Below are 13,447 nucleotides of genomic sequence, written 5' to 3'. Positions count from 1 at the left end.
CTCTGCCAAGGGGTGTTTGGGTTTGAGTGGCTGTATCACGTGACCAAACCGGTAGGTGAGATGTGTGGTTGCTCATAATGCTGAATGAGAGGGTTGGCCATCAGCAAGGGTGTCTGCTGGAAGAAGTAGCAAAAGCTCAGTTGCCAGGGCAGGGTCCTGTCTGCATCGACAGTGCTCTGGAGACCCACTGGTTGGCCATGCCAAGAAGGGCCCACCTGCACCAGAGAGTGTACCATACTCAACTACCACCAAGTGTCTGAGCGTCATTGTCAGCGAAGACTACAGCTCTTCAGGGAGGCCGTCACTGACTTATGCACCACGCTGCAGGATATGGTGTGACCTATGGGATTTGGGGATCACCCTCGGTCGATGACCCTGAAGGTCACAGTGGCACTAAACTTTTACGTGTCTGGATCATTCCAAAGATCCACCGGGAACATGTGTGGAGTGTCCCAGGCAGCAGCCCACCACTGCATCAAGGAGGTGACCAATGCCCTGTTCAAGAGGGCCGGCGACTATGTGCACTACTGGACTGACCCTGACTGTCATGCCGAAGGGTCATCAGATTCGGGGCCATCGCTGGATTTGCCCGGGTGCAAGGTGTGATTCTTGCACGCATGTGACCATCAAGGCTCCAACAGACCAGCCAGCCTCCTTCATCAACAGGAAGGGCTTCCAGTCACTCAATGTTTAACTGGTCTGCGACCACCAAAAGCGTTTCCTGTAGGTGTGTGCCCACTTCCCAGGAGGCAGCCACGATGCCTACATACTTCAACAGTCCCAGGTGCTACAGCTTTTCAGGCCCCCTGCTCGCCGTCAAGGATGGATTTATTTTTATTCATTCATGGGATGTGGGCATTTATTGCCCATTCCTAATTGCCCTTGAGAAGGTGGTGGTGAGCTGGGTTCTTGAACCTCTGAAGTCCATGTGGGGTAGGTACACAAACATTGCCGTTAGGAAGGGAGTTCCAGGATTTTCACCCAGTGACACTGAAGGAACAGCGATATAGTTCAAAGTCCGGATGGTGTGTGACTTGGAGGGGAACTCGCAGGTGGTGGTGTTCCCATGCATCTGCTACCCTTGTCCTTCTAGGTGGTAGAGGTCACGGGTTTGGAAAGTACTGTTGAAGGAGCCTTGGTGCGTTGCTACAGTGCATTTTGTAGATGGTACACACTGCTACCATTCTGCGTCGGTGGTGGAGGGAGTGAATGTTTGTGGATGGGGTGCCAATCAAGCGGGCTGCTTTGTCCTGGATGGTGTCAAGCTTCTTGAGTGTTGTTGGAGCTGCACCCATCCAGGCAAGTGGAGAGCATTCCATCACACTCCTGACTTCTGCCTTGTAGATGGTGGACAGGCTTTGGGGAGTCAGGAGGTGAGTTATTTGCCTCAGGATTCCTAGCCTCTGACCTGCTCTTGTAGCCATGCTATTTATATGGCTACTCCAGTTCAGTTTCTGGTCAATGATAACCTCAGGATGTTGATTGTGGGGGATTCAGCTATCGTATGTCATTGAATGTCAAGGGGAGATGGTTGGATTCTCTCTTGTTGAAGATGGTCATTGCCTGGCACATGTGTGGCGCGAATGTTACTTGACACTTATCATCCCAAGTGTGGAAATTGTCCAGGTCTTACTGCATTTCTACATGGACTGCTTCAGTATCTGAGGAGTCACAAATGGTGCTGAACATTGTGCAATCATCAGCCAACATCCCCACTTCTGACCTTATGATTGAAGGAAGGTCATTGATGAAGCAGCTGAAGGTTGTTGGCCCTGAGGAACTCCTGCAGTGATATCCTGGAGCTGAGGTGATTGACCTCCAACAACCACTAACATCTTCCTTTGTGCTAGGAACAATTCCAAGAGTTTCCCCCTAATTCCCATTGACTTCAGTTTTGTTAGGGCTCCTTGATGCCATACATGGTCAAATGCTGCCTTGATGTCAAGGGCAGTGAGTCTCACCTCATTTCTTGAGTTCAGCTGTTTTATCCATGTTTGAACCAAGGCTGTAATGAGGTCAGGAGCTGAGTGGCCCTGGCGGAACACAAACTGAGCATCACTGAGCAGGTTATTGCTAAGCAAGTGCCGCTTGATAGCACTTTTGACAACACCTTCCATCACTTTACTGATGATCGAGACTGTTGGGGTGGGAATTGGCTGGGTTGGATTTGTCCTGCTTTTTGTGTACAGGACATACCTGGGCAATTTTCCACATTGCCAGGTAGATGCCAGTGTTGTAGCTATACTGGAACAGCTTGGCTAGGGGCACGGCAAGTTCTGGACCACAGGTCTTCAGTACTATTGACGGAATGTTGTCAGGGCCCATCGTCTTTGCAGTATCCAGTGCCTTCAGTCGTTCAAAGAACAAAGAACAGTACAGCACAGGAACAGGCCATTCGGCCCTCCAAGCCGGCGCGATATCACGTGGAGTGAATCGAATTGGATGATGACTGGCATCTATGATGCTGGGTATCTCAGGAGGAGGCCGAGATGGATCATCAACTTGGCACTTCTGGCTGAAGATTGTTGCAAATGCTTCAGCCTTATCTTTTGCACTGATGTGCTGGGCTCCCCCATCATTGACGATGGGGATATTTGTGGAACCACCTCATCCAGTTAGTTGTTTAAGTATCCACCACCATTCATGACTGGATGTGGCAGGACTGCAGAGCTTAGATCTCATCCATTGGTTGTGGGATCGCTTAGATCTGGCTATCATTTGCTGCTTACGCTATTTGGCACACAAGTAATCCTGGATTGGAGCTTCACCAGGTTGACACCTCATTTTGAGGTATGCCTGGTGGTGCTCCTGGCATGCCCTCCTGCACTCTTCATTGAACCAGGGTTGGTCCTCTGACTTGATGGTAATGGTAGAGTGGGGGATATGCCAGGCCATGAGGTTACAGATTGTGGTTGAGTACAATTCTGCTGCTGATGGCCCACAGCGCCTCATGGATGCCCACTTTTGCATTGCTAGATCTGTTCAAAATCTATCCCATTTAGCACGGTGGTAGTGCCACACAACAAGATGGAGTGTATCCTCAATGTGAAGATGGGACCTCATCTCCACAAGGACTGTGCGGTCGTCACTCCAACCAATATTGTCATGGATAAATGCATCTGCGGCAGGCAGATTGGTGAGGACGAGGCAATGTATGTTTTTCCATCTTGTTGGTTCCCTCACCACCTGCCGCAGACCCAGTCTAGCAGCTATGTCTGTTAGGACTCAGCCATCTTGGTCAGTAGTGGTGCTACCAAGCTACTCTTGATGATGGACATTGAAGTCCCCCACCCAGAGTATGTTCTGCACCCTTGTCACCTTCAGTACTTCCTCCAAGTGGTGTTCAACATGGAGAAGTACTGATTCATCAACTGAGGGGGGGGGGGGTGCAGTAGGTAACAATCAGCAGGAGGTTTCCTTGCCCTGTTTGACCTGACGCCTTGAGACTTCAGAGGTCGGGAGTCAATGTTGGGGACTTCCAGGGCAACTTCCTCCCGACTGTATGCCAATGTGCCGCCACCTCTGCTGGGTCTGTCCTGCAGGTGGGACAGTCCATATCCAGGGATTGTGATGGTGGTGATGGACATTGTAAAGTATGATTCTGTGAGCATGACTATGTCAGGCTGTAGCTTGACTAGTCTGTGGGGCAGCTCTCCCAACTTTGGCAAAAGCCCCAGATGTTATTCAGGAGGACTTTGCGGGGTCATTTCCGGTGCCTAGGTCGATGCCGGGTAGTCCATCCAGTTTCATTCCTTATTGACTTTGTAGCAGTTATATACAACTGAGTGGCTTGCTCGGCCATTTCAGAGGGCATTTAAGAGTCAACCACATTGCTGTGGGTCTGGAGTCACATGTAGGCCAGACCAGGGTAAGGACAGAAGATTTCCTTCCTTAAAGGATATTATTGAACCAGATGGGTTTTTACAACAATTGACAATTGTTTCATGGCCATCATTAGACTAGCTTTTTAATTCCAGATTTATTAATTGAATTCAAATTCCACCTTCTGCCGTGGTGGGATTCAAACCCATGTCCCTTGAGAAATACTCTGGGTCTCTGGATTCTTGGGGACAAGGGCTACTCATTGAAGACTTGGCTACTGATGCCTGTGAGGAAGCCTCACAATGCTGCAGAGGAGAGGTACAACAGTTGCCATGGCTCCACCTGGGCAATGATCAAGCAGGCCACTGGGCTGCTGAAGATGAGATTCCGTTGCCTAGATCAATCTGGTGGAGCACTACAGTATGCCCCAGTGAGAGTTTCACGTACTGTTGTGGTCTGCTGTGCTCTGCAAAATCTAGCACTGCAGAGGGGGAAGGCCTTGCATGACGAGAACTTGACTGAACAACACTCCTCCACCGATGAGGAAGATGCGGAGGAGGGAGATGAGTAAGCAGCACTGAATGTTGAAGCTCTTGTACTGGAGGCCAGTCAGATTAAGCGATGGGCCAAGGAGGCAAGAGACAATCTCAAACTTACCCATTTCCAGTCACCCTGATGGCTGCTTGGAGAAAAACCAATAAAGACTCATCTCAATGTATGCAGTCTTTCACCTCATTTCTATTTGTGTTCTGAGCCCAGTGCCCAACAGAACCATGTGCTACGGCCCATGGGAGGTCCTATTGAAATGAGAGCTGTGCCTACATCAGCATTCCACTAAGGGGAAAGTCAGCAACTCACAATTAATACATGATACTTGAACAGAAGAACTTAAATGATGCAGCACATGTCAAATTTCAAACACCCGTGAAATGCCCAAGTGTGTCTTTATATGTTTTCGAGTGCTTCTACGAGATGTGAACACATCGCTAGCATCTGGGCTGAAGGCAGGCTGCTGATCAGGCTGCCCCTTGGCCTGTGATGACTTTGGCGGCCGTCTTCTGGCTGCCTCAGGCCTGGAGGGTCCCAGCTGCCTGAGGGTTTCCAGTACTGGTGCAGGACTCTCCTCAGGCGTCACGACTACTGGAGCTGGACTCACTGGTGGAGGGGCTGAGGAGCCGCTGTCCACATTTGGAGTACCCTGAGGGGAGCCTTCAGCTATGGAGCTCAGCCTCTCCTCCTCCCTTTCGAGGCTCACTTGAACCTCCCTGCTCACCAGAGAAGGACGAGGAGCTGGAGAAGACTCCAGGGCCTCATCCTTCTTTCGTCTTGCCACTGTTGCATTGAGCTCATGGCCAAGGCGATGGTGTGCAGGTCTGTGTGCATTAGTGGGATCTGTCTCTCCATGAGGGTCACCAACCTCTCAACAGATGAAGCCATGCGCTCACATGCCTGAGACATGGCAGCAGTCATGGCATGGATGGACTCCTCCATTATCCGTTCATGGCTGCGCATGGCCTCTGGCATCTCGGCCAAAGGTTGCTTTACCTCTCCAACTCCAGCATGATTCTACAGCTGAGTGGAAACCAATCAAGGTGAAAGAATCTGCACTGGTGGAGGGTGCAGGAGAGTCATGTGACTGTACATTCTCTGAGTGCTCCTCCTCATCAGAGATTGACTGCTGTCCCTCTTCTGCTGGAGTCTCCTGCAGACGCCGACCTGGATGAGAGAACACAAATGTGTGCGTTAGGCTGTGCAGATCTTGTCATTCCAACCACATGTGATGTGGGTCTTCACAAGTGAACTGTATGTTGATGGAAGACAATCTTCATTCTCCTGTGTGGAGACTCCGTTCTCTCTATCTGATATGGAGCACTGGGTCCCTGCCAATTCTCGTGCCTCCTCCTCTGTTGTGGATGCCTCCACTACTCCAGGCTGTCTCCCTCATGTTATGGGCCCTCATGTCCTGCAAGTGGAAAGTGGAATATAGTCATACTTCGCAGAAAGACCTGCATGGCAGTTCTGCTACAGTCAGCCCCTCATCCTCTACTGGGGTTTCCTATATAGCTCAGGCTCCAGTCAGCTCTCAGGGGAGTTAATGGGAGTGCGTTGTGAAAGAAGGTGGCCTGTGGCATCTGTCAGGATGAGGTGATGCCTATTCCCCTCTGCCATCACCATTGTAGTGCCTCCTTCGCTATGTCCCACTTCCTCCTGCGTAGCCACTTGCAATCCCTAAAAAGGAGAGAGTTATGGAGCAGCCACATTGGCAGAACGCAGGAGGTCATTGACCCTCTTGCAGCACTGTACCCATGTCTGGGGGGGTGACCCCACGGCTGCGAACTTCTTCAGTGATCTCCATCCAGACTTGCTTGGTCAGCTGGGAGGACGACTTCTTGCTGTCGCTGGGGAAGAGAGTCTCCCACCTTTCCCTTGCAGCCTGGAGGAGAATCTGGAGGGAGGCATCGCTAAACCATGAGGCCACCCTGTGTCTTGCCTCTGCCATCCTGCAGGGTCCACCTCGGGGGAGTGCGGGTACCAGAGTCACTGCAACATAGGTCTCAGTTTCGATGAGCTAGCAGCAGATGTGTGCAGGGAAACAATGCCAGCAGTGCTGGCAGGCCTTTAAATATGGTGCCAGCACCCACTCCAGAGTCATCTGATGCCATATTCGGTGTCTTGCATCACGTTCCCACCGCGTGATTGGACGAGCCCTGCACTACCATTATGTAAAATGGCCACCAGCCGCGTGATCACGGTGGGGCGGCCGCCCATTTGACTAGCGGGAACATGTGCACTGCTGGGACCCACCGCGGGCTGGCTAAATTCAGCATGCACACGTGCACATGCATATGCACTCACACACTTGCTTTCCTGCTCCATGATATCTGTTCTGATCACCATCACCTGCGTAGAAAGCATCAATTTTTACCCTCCCTCTCCCCATCCTGAATGCTGAACAGCCTTTTTTCATGAAAAATACACTAACACGCTCTCCACCCTCAGGAACGTCAGTCGGTGGAACTAGAATAGAATGTATATTTCAGAAATACTTGCAGTTTACACCCACTGAGTAATAAAAACAAAATAAATCTGTTATTTAATTGTAAATTCAGTCACCAAGACTGCTGAGCTAACAAGAACTAATGATGAATTAGGTATCCAGCTGTCGTATGGTAACTCATTCTCTCCTCCTCACTCTCTCGCTCTCTCCCATGCTCTCACTTTCTTTTTCTCTTTCCCCCTGACTCGCTCCTCCTTGCTCTCTGCCCCTCTCTTGCAGTCTCCTCCCTCACACGCTTTCCCTCCTCAGTCTCCTGTCCTTTCTTTGTCCCCACCTTCACTCTCTGCACCCCCCTCTTGCTTTCCCTCTACTCGCAATTTCTCTCCTCCTCTCTTATCCCCACTCTCAAACTCTAGCTACCTCTAATATGCTCTCACTCTGACTGCCAAAAAATCTCTTTTACTCCACCCAAGGTAATATTCTTCATGTGTGAACTACAAAAGAATGCCAATGGGATAGTCAATCATAGGAGTCATCACAAACAGTAACCTGACCTCACTTAATGTCTGCACATGAGGATCACTGGACAGTGATCAGGCATGGAAATTCTGGATTTTTTTTTTCCAAAATATACTTTATTCATAAAAATCTGTAAATCTTACATTCCCAAACAGTTTAAAACAGCATCAAGTCAAAAAATACAAACAGTGAAAAGGTGATCAGTTTCCTTCTATACAATCATGAGTTGCCTCACAACCCTTCCATTTCATTGTCATGCCATATACATTTTTACATTTACAGCACACAAAATCTTCCCGATACAGTTCGAGGGGTTTCCCTTGGATCCAGCCCCTCAGTTCAGCTTGGTGGTGGGGGGGGGGGGGTGACCTTACACTGTGGTCTTTCCCCATTGAGCCTTTGCTGCGGCTGCCCCAAGCTTTAGTGCGTCCCTAAGCACGTAGTCCTGGACCTTGGAATGTGCCAGTCTGCAACATTCGGTGGTGGACAACACTTTGCGCTGGAAGACCAGCAAGTTTCGGGCAGACCAAAGGGCGTCTTTCACCGAATTGATAGTCCTCCAGCAGCAGTTGATGTTTGTCTCGGTGTGCGGCCCTGGGAACAGCCCGTAGAGCACAGACTCCTGTGTTAGAGCTGCTTGGGATGAACCTCAACAAAAACCACTGCATCTCTTTCCACTAAAATAAAAGCAAAATACTGCGGATGCTGGAAATCTGAAATAAAAACAAGAAATGCTGGAATCACTCAGCAGGTCTGGCAGCATCTGTGGAAAGAGAAGCAGAGTTAACGTTTCGGGTCAGTGACCCTTCATTGGAACTGACAAATATTAGAAAAGTCACAGGTTATAAGCAAGTGAGGTGGGGGTGGGGCAAGAGATAACAAAGGAGGTCTAGATTGGACCAGGCCACATAGCTGACCAAAAGGTCACGGAGCAAAGGCAAACAATATGTTAATGGTGTGTTGAAAGACAAAGCATTAGTACAGATTAGGTATTAATACACTGAATATTGAACAGCAGCAAGTGCAAACCTGAAGAAAAACAACCTGAAAAAAAACAGTGGGTAAGCAAACTGAACAAACAAAGATGAAATGAAATAAATGCAAAAAAAAGATTGTAAAAAATGTAAAAAAGAATGTTTAAAAAAAGGAATAAAAAATAACTAAAAATGAAAGTAAAATGGGGGGCTGTCATGCTCTGAAATTATTGAACTCAATGTTCAGTCCGGCAGGCTGTAGTGTGCCTAATCGATAAATGAGATGCTGTTCCTCGAGCTTGCGTTGATGTTCACTGGAACACTGCAGCAATCCCAGGACAGAGATGTGAGCATGAGAGCAGGGGGGAGTGTTGAAATGGCAAGCAACCGGAAGCTCAGGGTCCTGCTTGCGGACTGAGCGGAGATGTTCTGCAAAGCGGTCACCCAGTCTGCGCTTAGTCTCCCCAATGTACAGGAGACCACACTGTGAGCAGCGAATACAGTATACTACATTGAAAGAAGTACAAGTAAATCGCTGCTTCACCTGAAAGGAGTGTTTGGGGCCTGGGATAGTGAGGAGAGAGGAGGTAAATGGGCAGGTATTACACCTCCTGCGATTGCAGGGGAAGGTGCGCTGGGACGGGGACGAGGTGGTGGGGGTAATGGAGGAGTGGACCAGGGTATCGCGGAGGGAACGATCCCTTCGGAATGCTGACAGGGGAAGGGAGGGGAAGATGCGACTGGTAGTGGCATCACGCTGGAGGTGGCGGAAATGGCGGAGGATGATCCTTTGGATATGGAGGCTGGTGGGGTGAAAAGTGAGGACAAGGGGAACCCTGTCACGGTTCTGGGAGGGAGGGGAAGGGGTGAGGGTAGAGGTGCGGGGAATGAGTCGGACATGGTTGAGGGCCCTGTCAACCACAGTGGGGGGAAATCGTCGGTTGAGGAAAAAGGAGGTCATATCAGAAGCACCGTCATGGAAGGTAGCATCATCAGAGCAGATGCGTTGGAGTCGGAGAAACTGGGAGAATGGAATGGAGTCCTTACAGGAGGTAGGGTGTGAAGAAGTGTAGTCGAGGTAGCTCTGGGAGTCGGTGGGCTTATAATGGATATTAGTAGACAACCTATCCCCAGAGATGGAGACAGAGAAGTCGAGGAAGGGAAGGGAAGTGTCAGAGATGGACCATGTAAAGGTGAGAGAAGGGTGGAAATTGGAAGCAAAGTTGATAAAGTTTTCCAGTTCGGGGCGGGAACAGGAAACGGCACCGATACAGTCATCAATGTACCGGAAAAAGAGTTGGGGGAGAGGGCCTGAGTAGGACTGGAACAAAGAATGCTTGACATATCTCACAAAAAGACAGGCATAACTAGGACCCATGCGGGTACCCATAGCGACACCTTTTACTTGAAGGAAGTGCATGGAGTTGAAGGAAAAGTTGTTCAATGTGAGAACAAGTTCAGCCAGGCGGAGGAGGGTGGTGGTGGATGGGGACTGGTTGGGCCTCTGTTCGAGGAAGAAGCGGAGAGCCCTCAAACCATCCTGGTGGGGGATGGAGGTGTAGAGCGATTGGACGTCCATAGTGAAGAGGAGGCGGTTGGGACCAGGAAACTGGAAATTGTCAAAATGACGTAGGGCGTCAGAAGAGTCATGGATGTAGGTGGGAAGTGACTGGACCAGCGGAGAAAAGATAGAGTCTAGATAGGAAGAAATAAGTTCAGTGGGGCAGGAGCAGGCTGACACAATGGGTCTGCCGGGACAGTCCCGTTTGTGGATTTTGGGAAGGAGGTAGAAGCGGGCTGTCCGGGGTTGTGGGACTATGAGGTTGGAAGCTGTAGAGGGAAGATCTCCAGAGGAGATGAGGTCAGTGACAGTCCTTTGGACGGTGGCTTGATGTTCTGTGGTGGGGTCATGGTCCAGAGGGAGGTAGGAAGAAGTGTCCGTGAGTTGGCGTTGAGTTTCTGCAAGGTAGAAGTCGGTACGCCATACGACAACAGCACCACCCTTGTCTACAGGTTTGATGACCATGTCGGGCATCTCTTTCCACACCTGTTTTGCAAAGACACATTCCAGGAGGAGGTGGGCAACTGTCTCTTCCCCACCACAGCCACCGCGGGGGCATTGTGCGGAGGGGCAAGACTTCAGGCGTGCATGAAGGATCTGACTGGGAGGGCCCTTCTCACCACCAGCCAAGCTACATCTTGGTGCTTGTTTGAAAGTTCTGGTGATGAGGCATTCCGCCAAATGACTTTGGCAGTCTGCTCGGGGAACCATCCGACAGGATCCGGAAATTCTGGATGACCTGTACTTTTCTCCCCTGATCCGGGGGGACTGTCAGTTCCTGCAGCAAACCTATTCCCTAGCTGAGATCGGTCAACTCCACTTCTTAGTATGTATGGCTCATTTCGATACTGAATGATGGGTTAACCAATGAGCTAGCAGGATGCTGGACTGTACAGGGAGTGTACTGGGTGCAGGTTAAAATGTGGAGCAGCACAAAAGGAACACAGCACCCAAACTGATGCCATTGCCCCAGCATAGACCAACATTGAAAGGTCTCTTCAGGAATGCAGATTATCTGGTTATTATCATATCACCATTTGTGGGAGCTTGCTGGGCGCAAATCAGTTGCTCCGTTTCTTACATTACAACAGTGACGACACCCTGATGCTGTGCATGCATCATTCTTACTTTCTGTATGTCGTATTGTCTTTATCTTGATAGTCCAGTGCTGTGAGAACGTCACTCAATTGGCAAGCTATCCTCGCTGTTTATGTTAAGTCCATCAGTTGGAACCACGGAGATGCAGCTCTTGGATGCTGTTGAAGGCATAGAGCCTGGGCCATTTATACTGGCAGGTCCTCCTGTGGCAGGAACACTGGGCCTGTGCTGCAATCTGCCATGTTATCTGTGTAAAATCACCATACAATTACACTGAATTAAAGAAAGACCGGCTCTCAAATCTATAGGCCCTCATTGTATCCCTTTGAAATCTCAATGTGCTTCAGGTATAATGAAGTGCTGTAAGTCGTAGTGATTTGATAGGCTGTGACCATCTTGCACATAGGAGGATCCCATGAGAGGCACCCTTCAGATAGTTGCATCAGATCCTTGATGCACACTCCAGACTCAGGAACTGGCAAACAGGTCCTCCGTTTACCATCTGAATGATGGTACCACTAACAGTGCAGCACTCCCTCAGTACCCTGCTGAAGTGCCAACCTAGATTACACTCTTAAATCCTGAAGAGGGGTATGAGGACATGGATTGCTGATTCAGCAAAAAGAGTGTTATTCATTGACGTAGATGGACCACTATATGTGACTTTGTTTCTGCTTAACTGTGACACACTATCACCTCCTGCAGGCTGCAGCAGCGACTGCACTTATTGATGTTGGTGTATGAATATATTTTTAATTAACATCTTGAATGAGATTCGCTCATTAATGTAACAGCTAAATGCTTAAAGAGATTAACTTTATTCTCATTATGGTTTATGATGAGAAATGCAAGGATATTAAATTAAGCTGTTTGTAAACACATATTTCCTTATCATTAAGAGAATGGCAATTACCCTGTAGGACCTTTTAAAACAATTTACAAACACTTTGATTATCAGCAGCGAGTAATTGAATTTCCTGGTTTCATTTTCAAATAAAGTACAAGACTCTGGATGTGCTATTTTGTTCTGACTTTTGGCTAATTGTTATGGATGGAAGTGGGTGCTCTCATTTGTATGGGAGCTGCCTGTGTCCCACACACATGTAAAATGACATCTGTAACATTACACTCTTAGCTGCTGATCTCCGTGATGTCAGTTCAGTGTTACCAAACTTTCCAGGCAGGCAAACAGTGCAGAGCAAAATCTCTCGGTCTTAATCGCTGATCCGTGTTGAACTGACTGATCCCAGGAAAATTCTTCTGTAAAGAGGTCAGGTGTTTTAATGCATCAGTGCAGACTCGATGGGCCGAAGGGCCTCTTCTGCACTGTATTATTCTGTGATTCTGTGAAATTTGTTCGTGGGATGTGGGTATCATTGCCAAGGCTAGCATTTATTGCCCATCCCTAAGTGACCATGAGAAGATGGTGGGGACCCACCTTCTTGAACCGCTGCAGTCCACGTGGTATAGGTACACCCATGGTGCTGTTAGGGAGTTACGAAAGAACATAAGAAATAGGAGCTGGAGTGGGTCATTCAGCTCCTCGAACCTGCTCCACTGTTTAATCAGATCATGGCTGATCTGATTGTGGCCTTAACTTCACTTTCCTGCCTGCTCCCCAAGTTCCAGGATTTTGACCCAGCGACAGCGAAGGAATGGCGATATAGTTACAAGTCAGGGCAGTGAGTGACTTGGAGGGGAACTTGCAGATGGTGGTGTTCCCATGCGCCTGCTGCCCTTGACCTTCTAGGTAGTTAGAATTAGCAAGCTTCAATGGGTCTGTGGTTATCTTGAAATAGTAGCCAGCCTTAGCCGTGATGGCCTCCATGATGGAATATCCTGCAAGCACTCAAGGGCCAATCTTATGAATGCGTGCAGGGACGCTTGCCCACCGAGACCACATGCTGGGAAATTATGGCTGAACTCCCCCACAACGCTCTATTAAATTCAGTGAAGACCATGTGGAATATTCCAGCAATCCCCTGATGTGTGTTTCTGACAGGTTCCCGGGCTTTCATACAACTGGCCATTTGGTGCCCCACAATCGAACAGCCACCACCTGAATGAGGTACCAGGGGTCTGGCCATTCAGCTGTACCCCAATGAGAGTTAGTACCTTCTGGAGAGGGGGGACAACATTAATTAATCCAAACACATCGGGTTAGATGAAGAAGGATGGGAAGAGGCTCGTGTGGAGCATAAAAGATGGCTTTGACAAGTTGCTCCCAGTGGCCTGTTTCTGCACTGTAAATTCTATAGCCTTTTAAAATGCTCTGATTACACATACTGAATTGATAACTAATTAGTGTTGTCAACTCCGGTCAGCCTTATTCCTGGAGGTTTCACCACATGATCTCTCCCCCTCCAGCTGCCCTGCCCAGTCAAATAGCCTTTTTATTCCAGTCTCCAAGAAATCAAATTGTTCGAAGAAACCAAAACAAACACACATTTTACAAAACAAAAAAAATTCTATGAT

The 13,447-nt window shown here is 48.9% G+C and overlaps 1 protein-coding gene across 1 annotated transcript; it reads left to right on the top strand.

Annotated features, from left to right (window-relative positions):
• The first annotated feature begins 369 nt into the window (after window positions 1–369).
• LOC137352025 (putative nuclease HARBI1) lies at window positions 370–4,660 on the top strand. Its single transcript, XM_068017000.1, has 4 exons — window positions 370–600; window positions 747–896; window positions 4,076–4,389; window positions 4,582–4,660. Exons 1-4 carry the CDS (start codon window positions 370–372, stop codon window positions 4,658–4,660), a joined length of 774 nt encoding a protein of 257 aa, XP_067873101.1.
• Window positions 4,661–13,447: the final 8,787 nt, after the last annotated feature.

This window comes from Heterodontus francisci, chromosome 37 (assembly GCF_036365525.1).
Source record: "Heterodontus francisci isolate sHetFra1 chromosome 37, sHetFra1.hap1, whole genome shotgun sequence".
Taxonomy (NCBI): Eukaryota; Metazoa; Chordata; class Chondrichthyes; order Heterodontiformes; family Heterodontidae; genus Heterodontus; species Heterodontus francisci.
Note: the sequence above shows the minus strand (reverse complement) of the source record. Positions and strands in the feature narration are given on the sequence as shown.

Excerpts from the sequence above, each read along its gene's own strand:
- LOC137352025 (XM_068017000.1), top strand. The coding sequence starts at position 370 with ATGACCCTGAAGGTCACAGTGGCACTAAACTTTTACGTGTCTGGATCA. Across the intron at positions 601-746 it reads TGGATTTGCCCGGGTGCAAG|GAGGCAGCCACGATGCCTAC; the intron begins GTGTGATTCTTG and ends CCCACTTCCCAG. Across the intron at positions 4,390-4,581 it reads GATGCGGAGGAGGGAGATGA|TGCCCAACAGAACCATGTGC; the intron begins GTAAGCAGCACT and ends TTCTGAGCCCAG.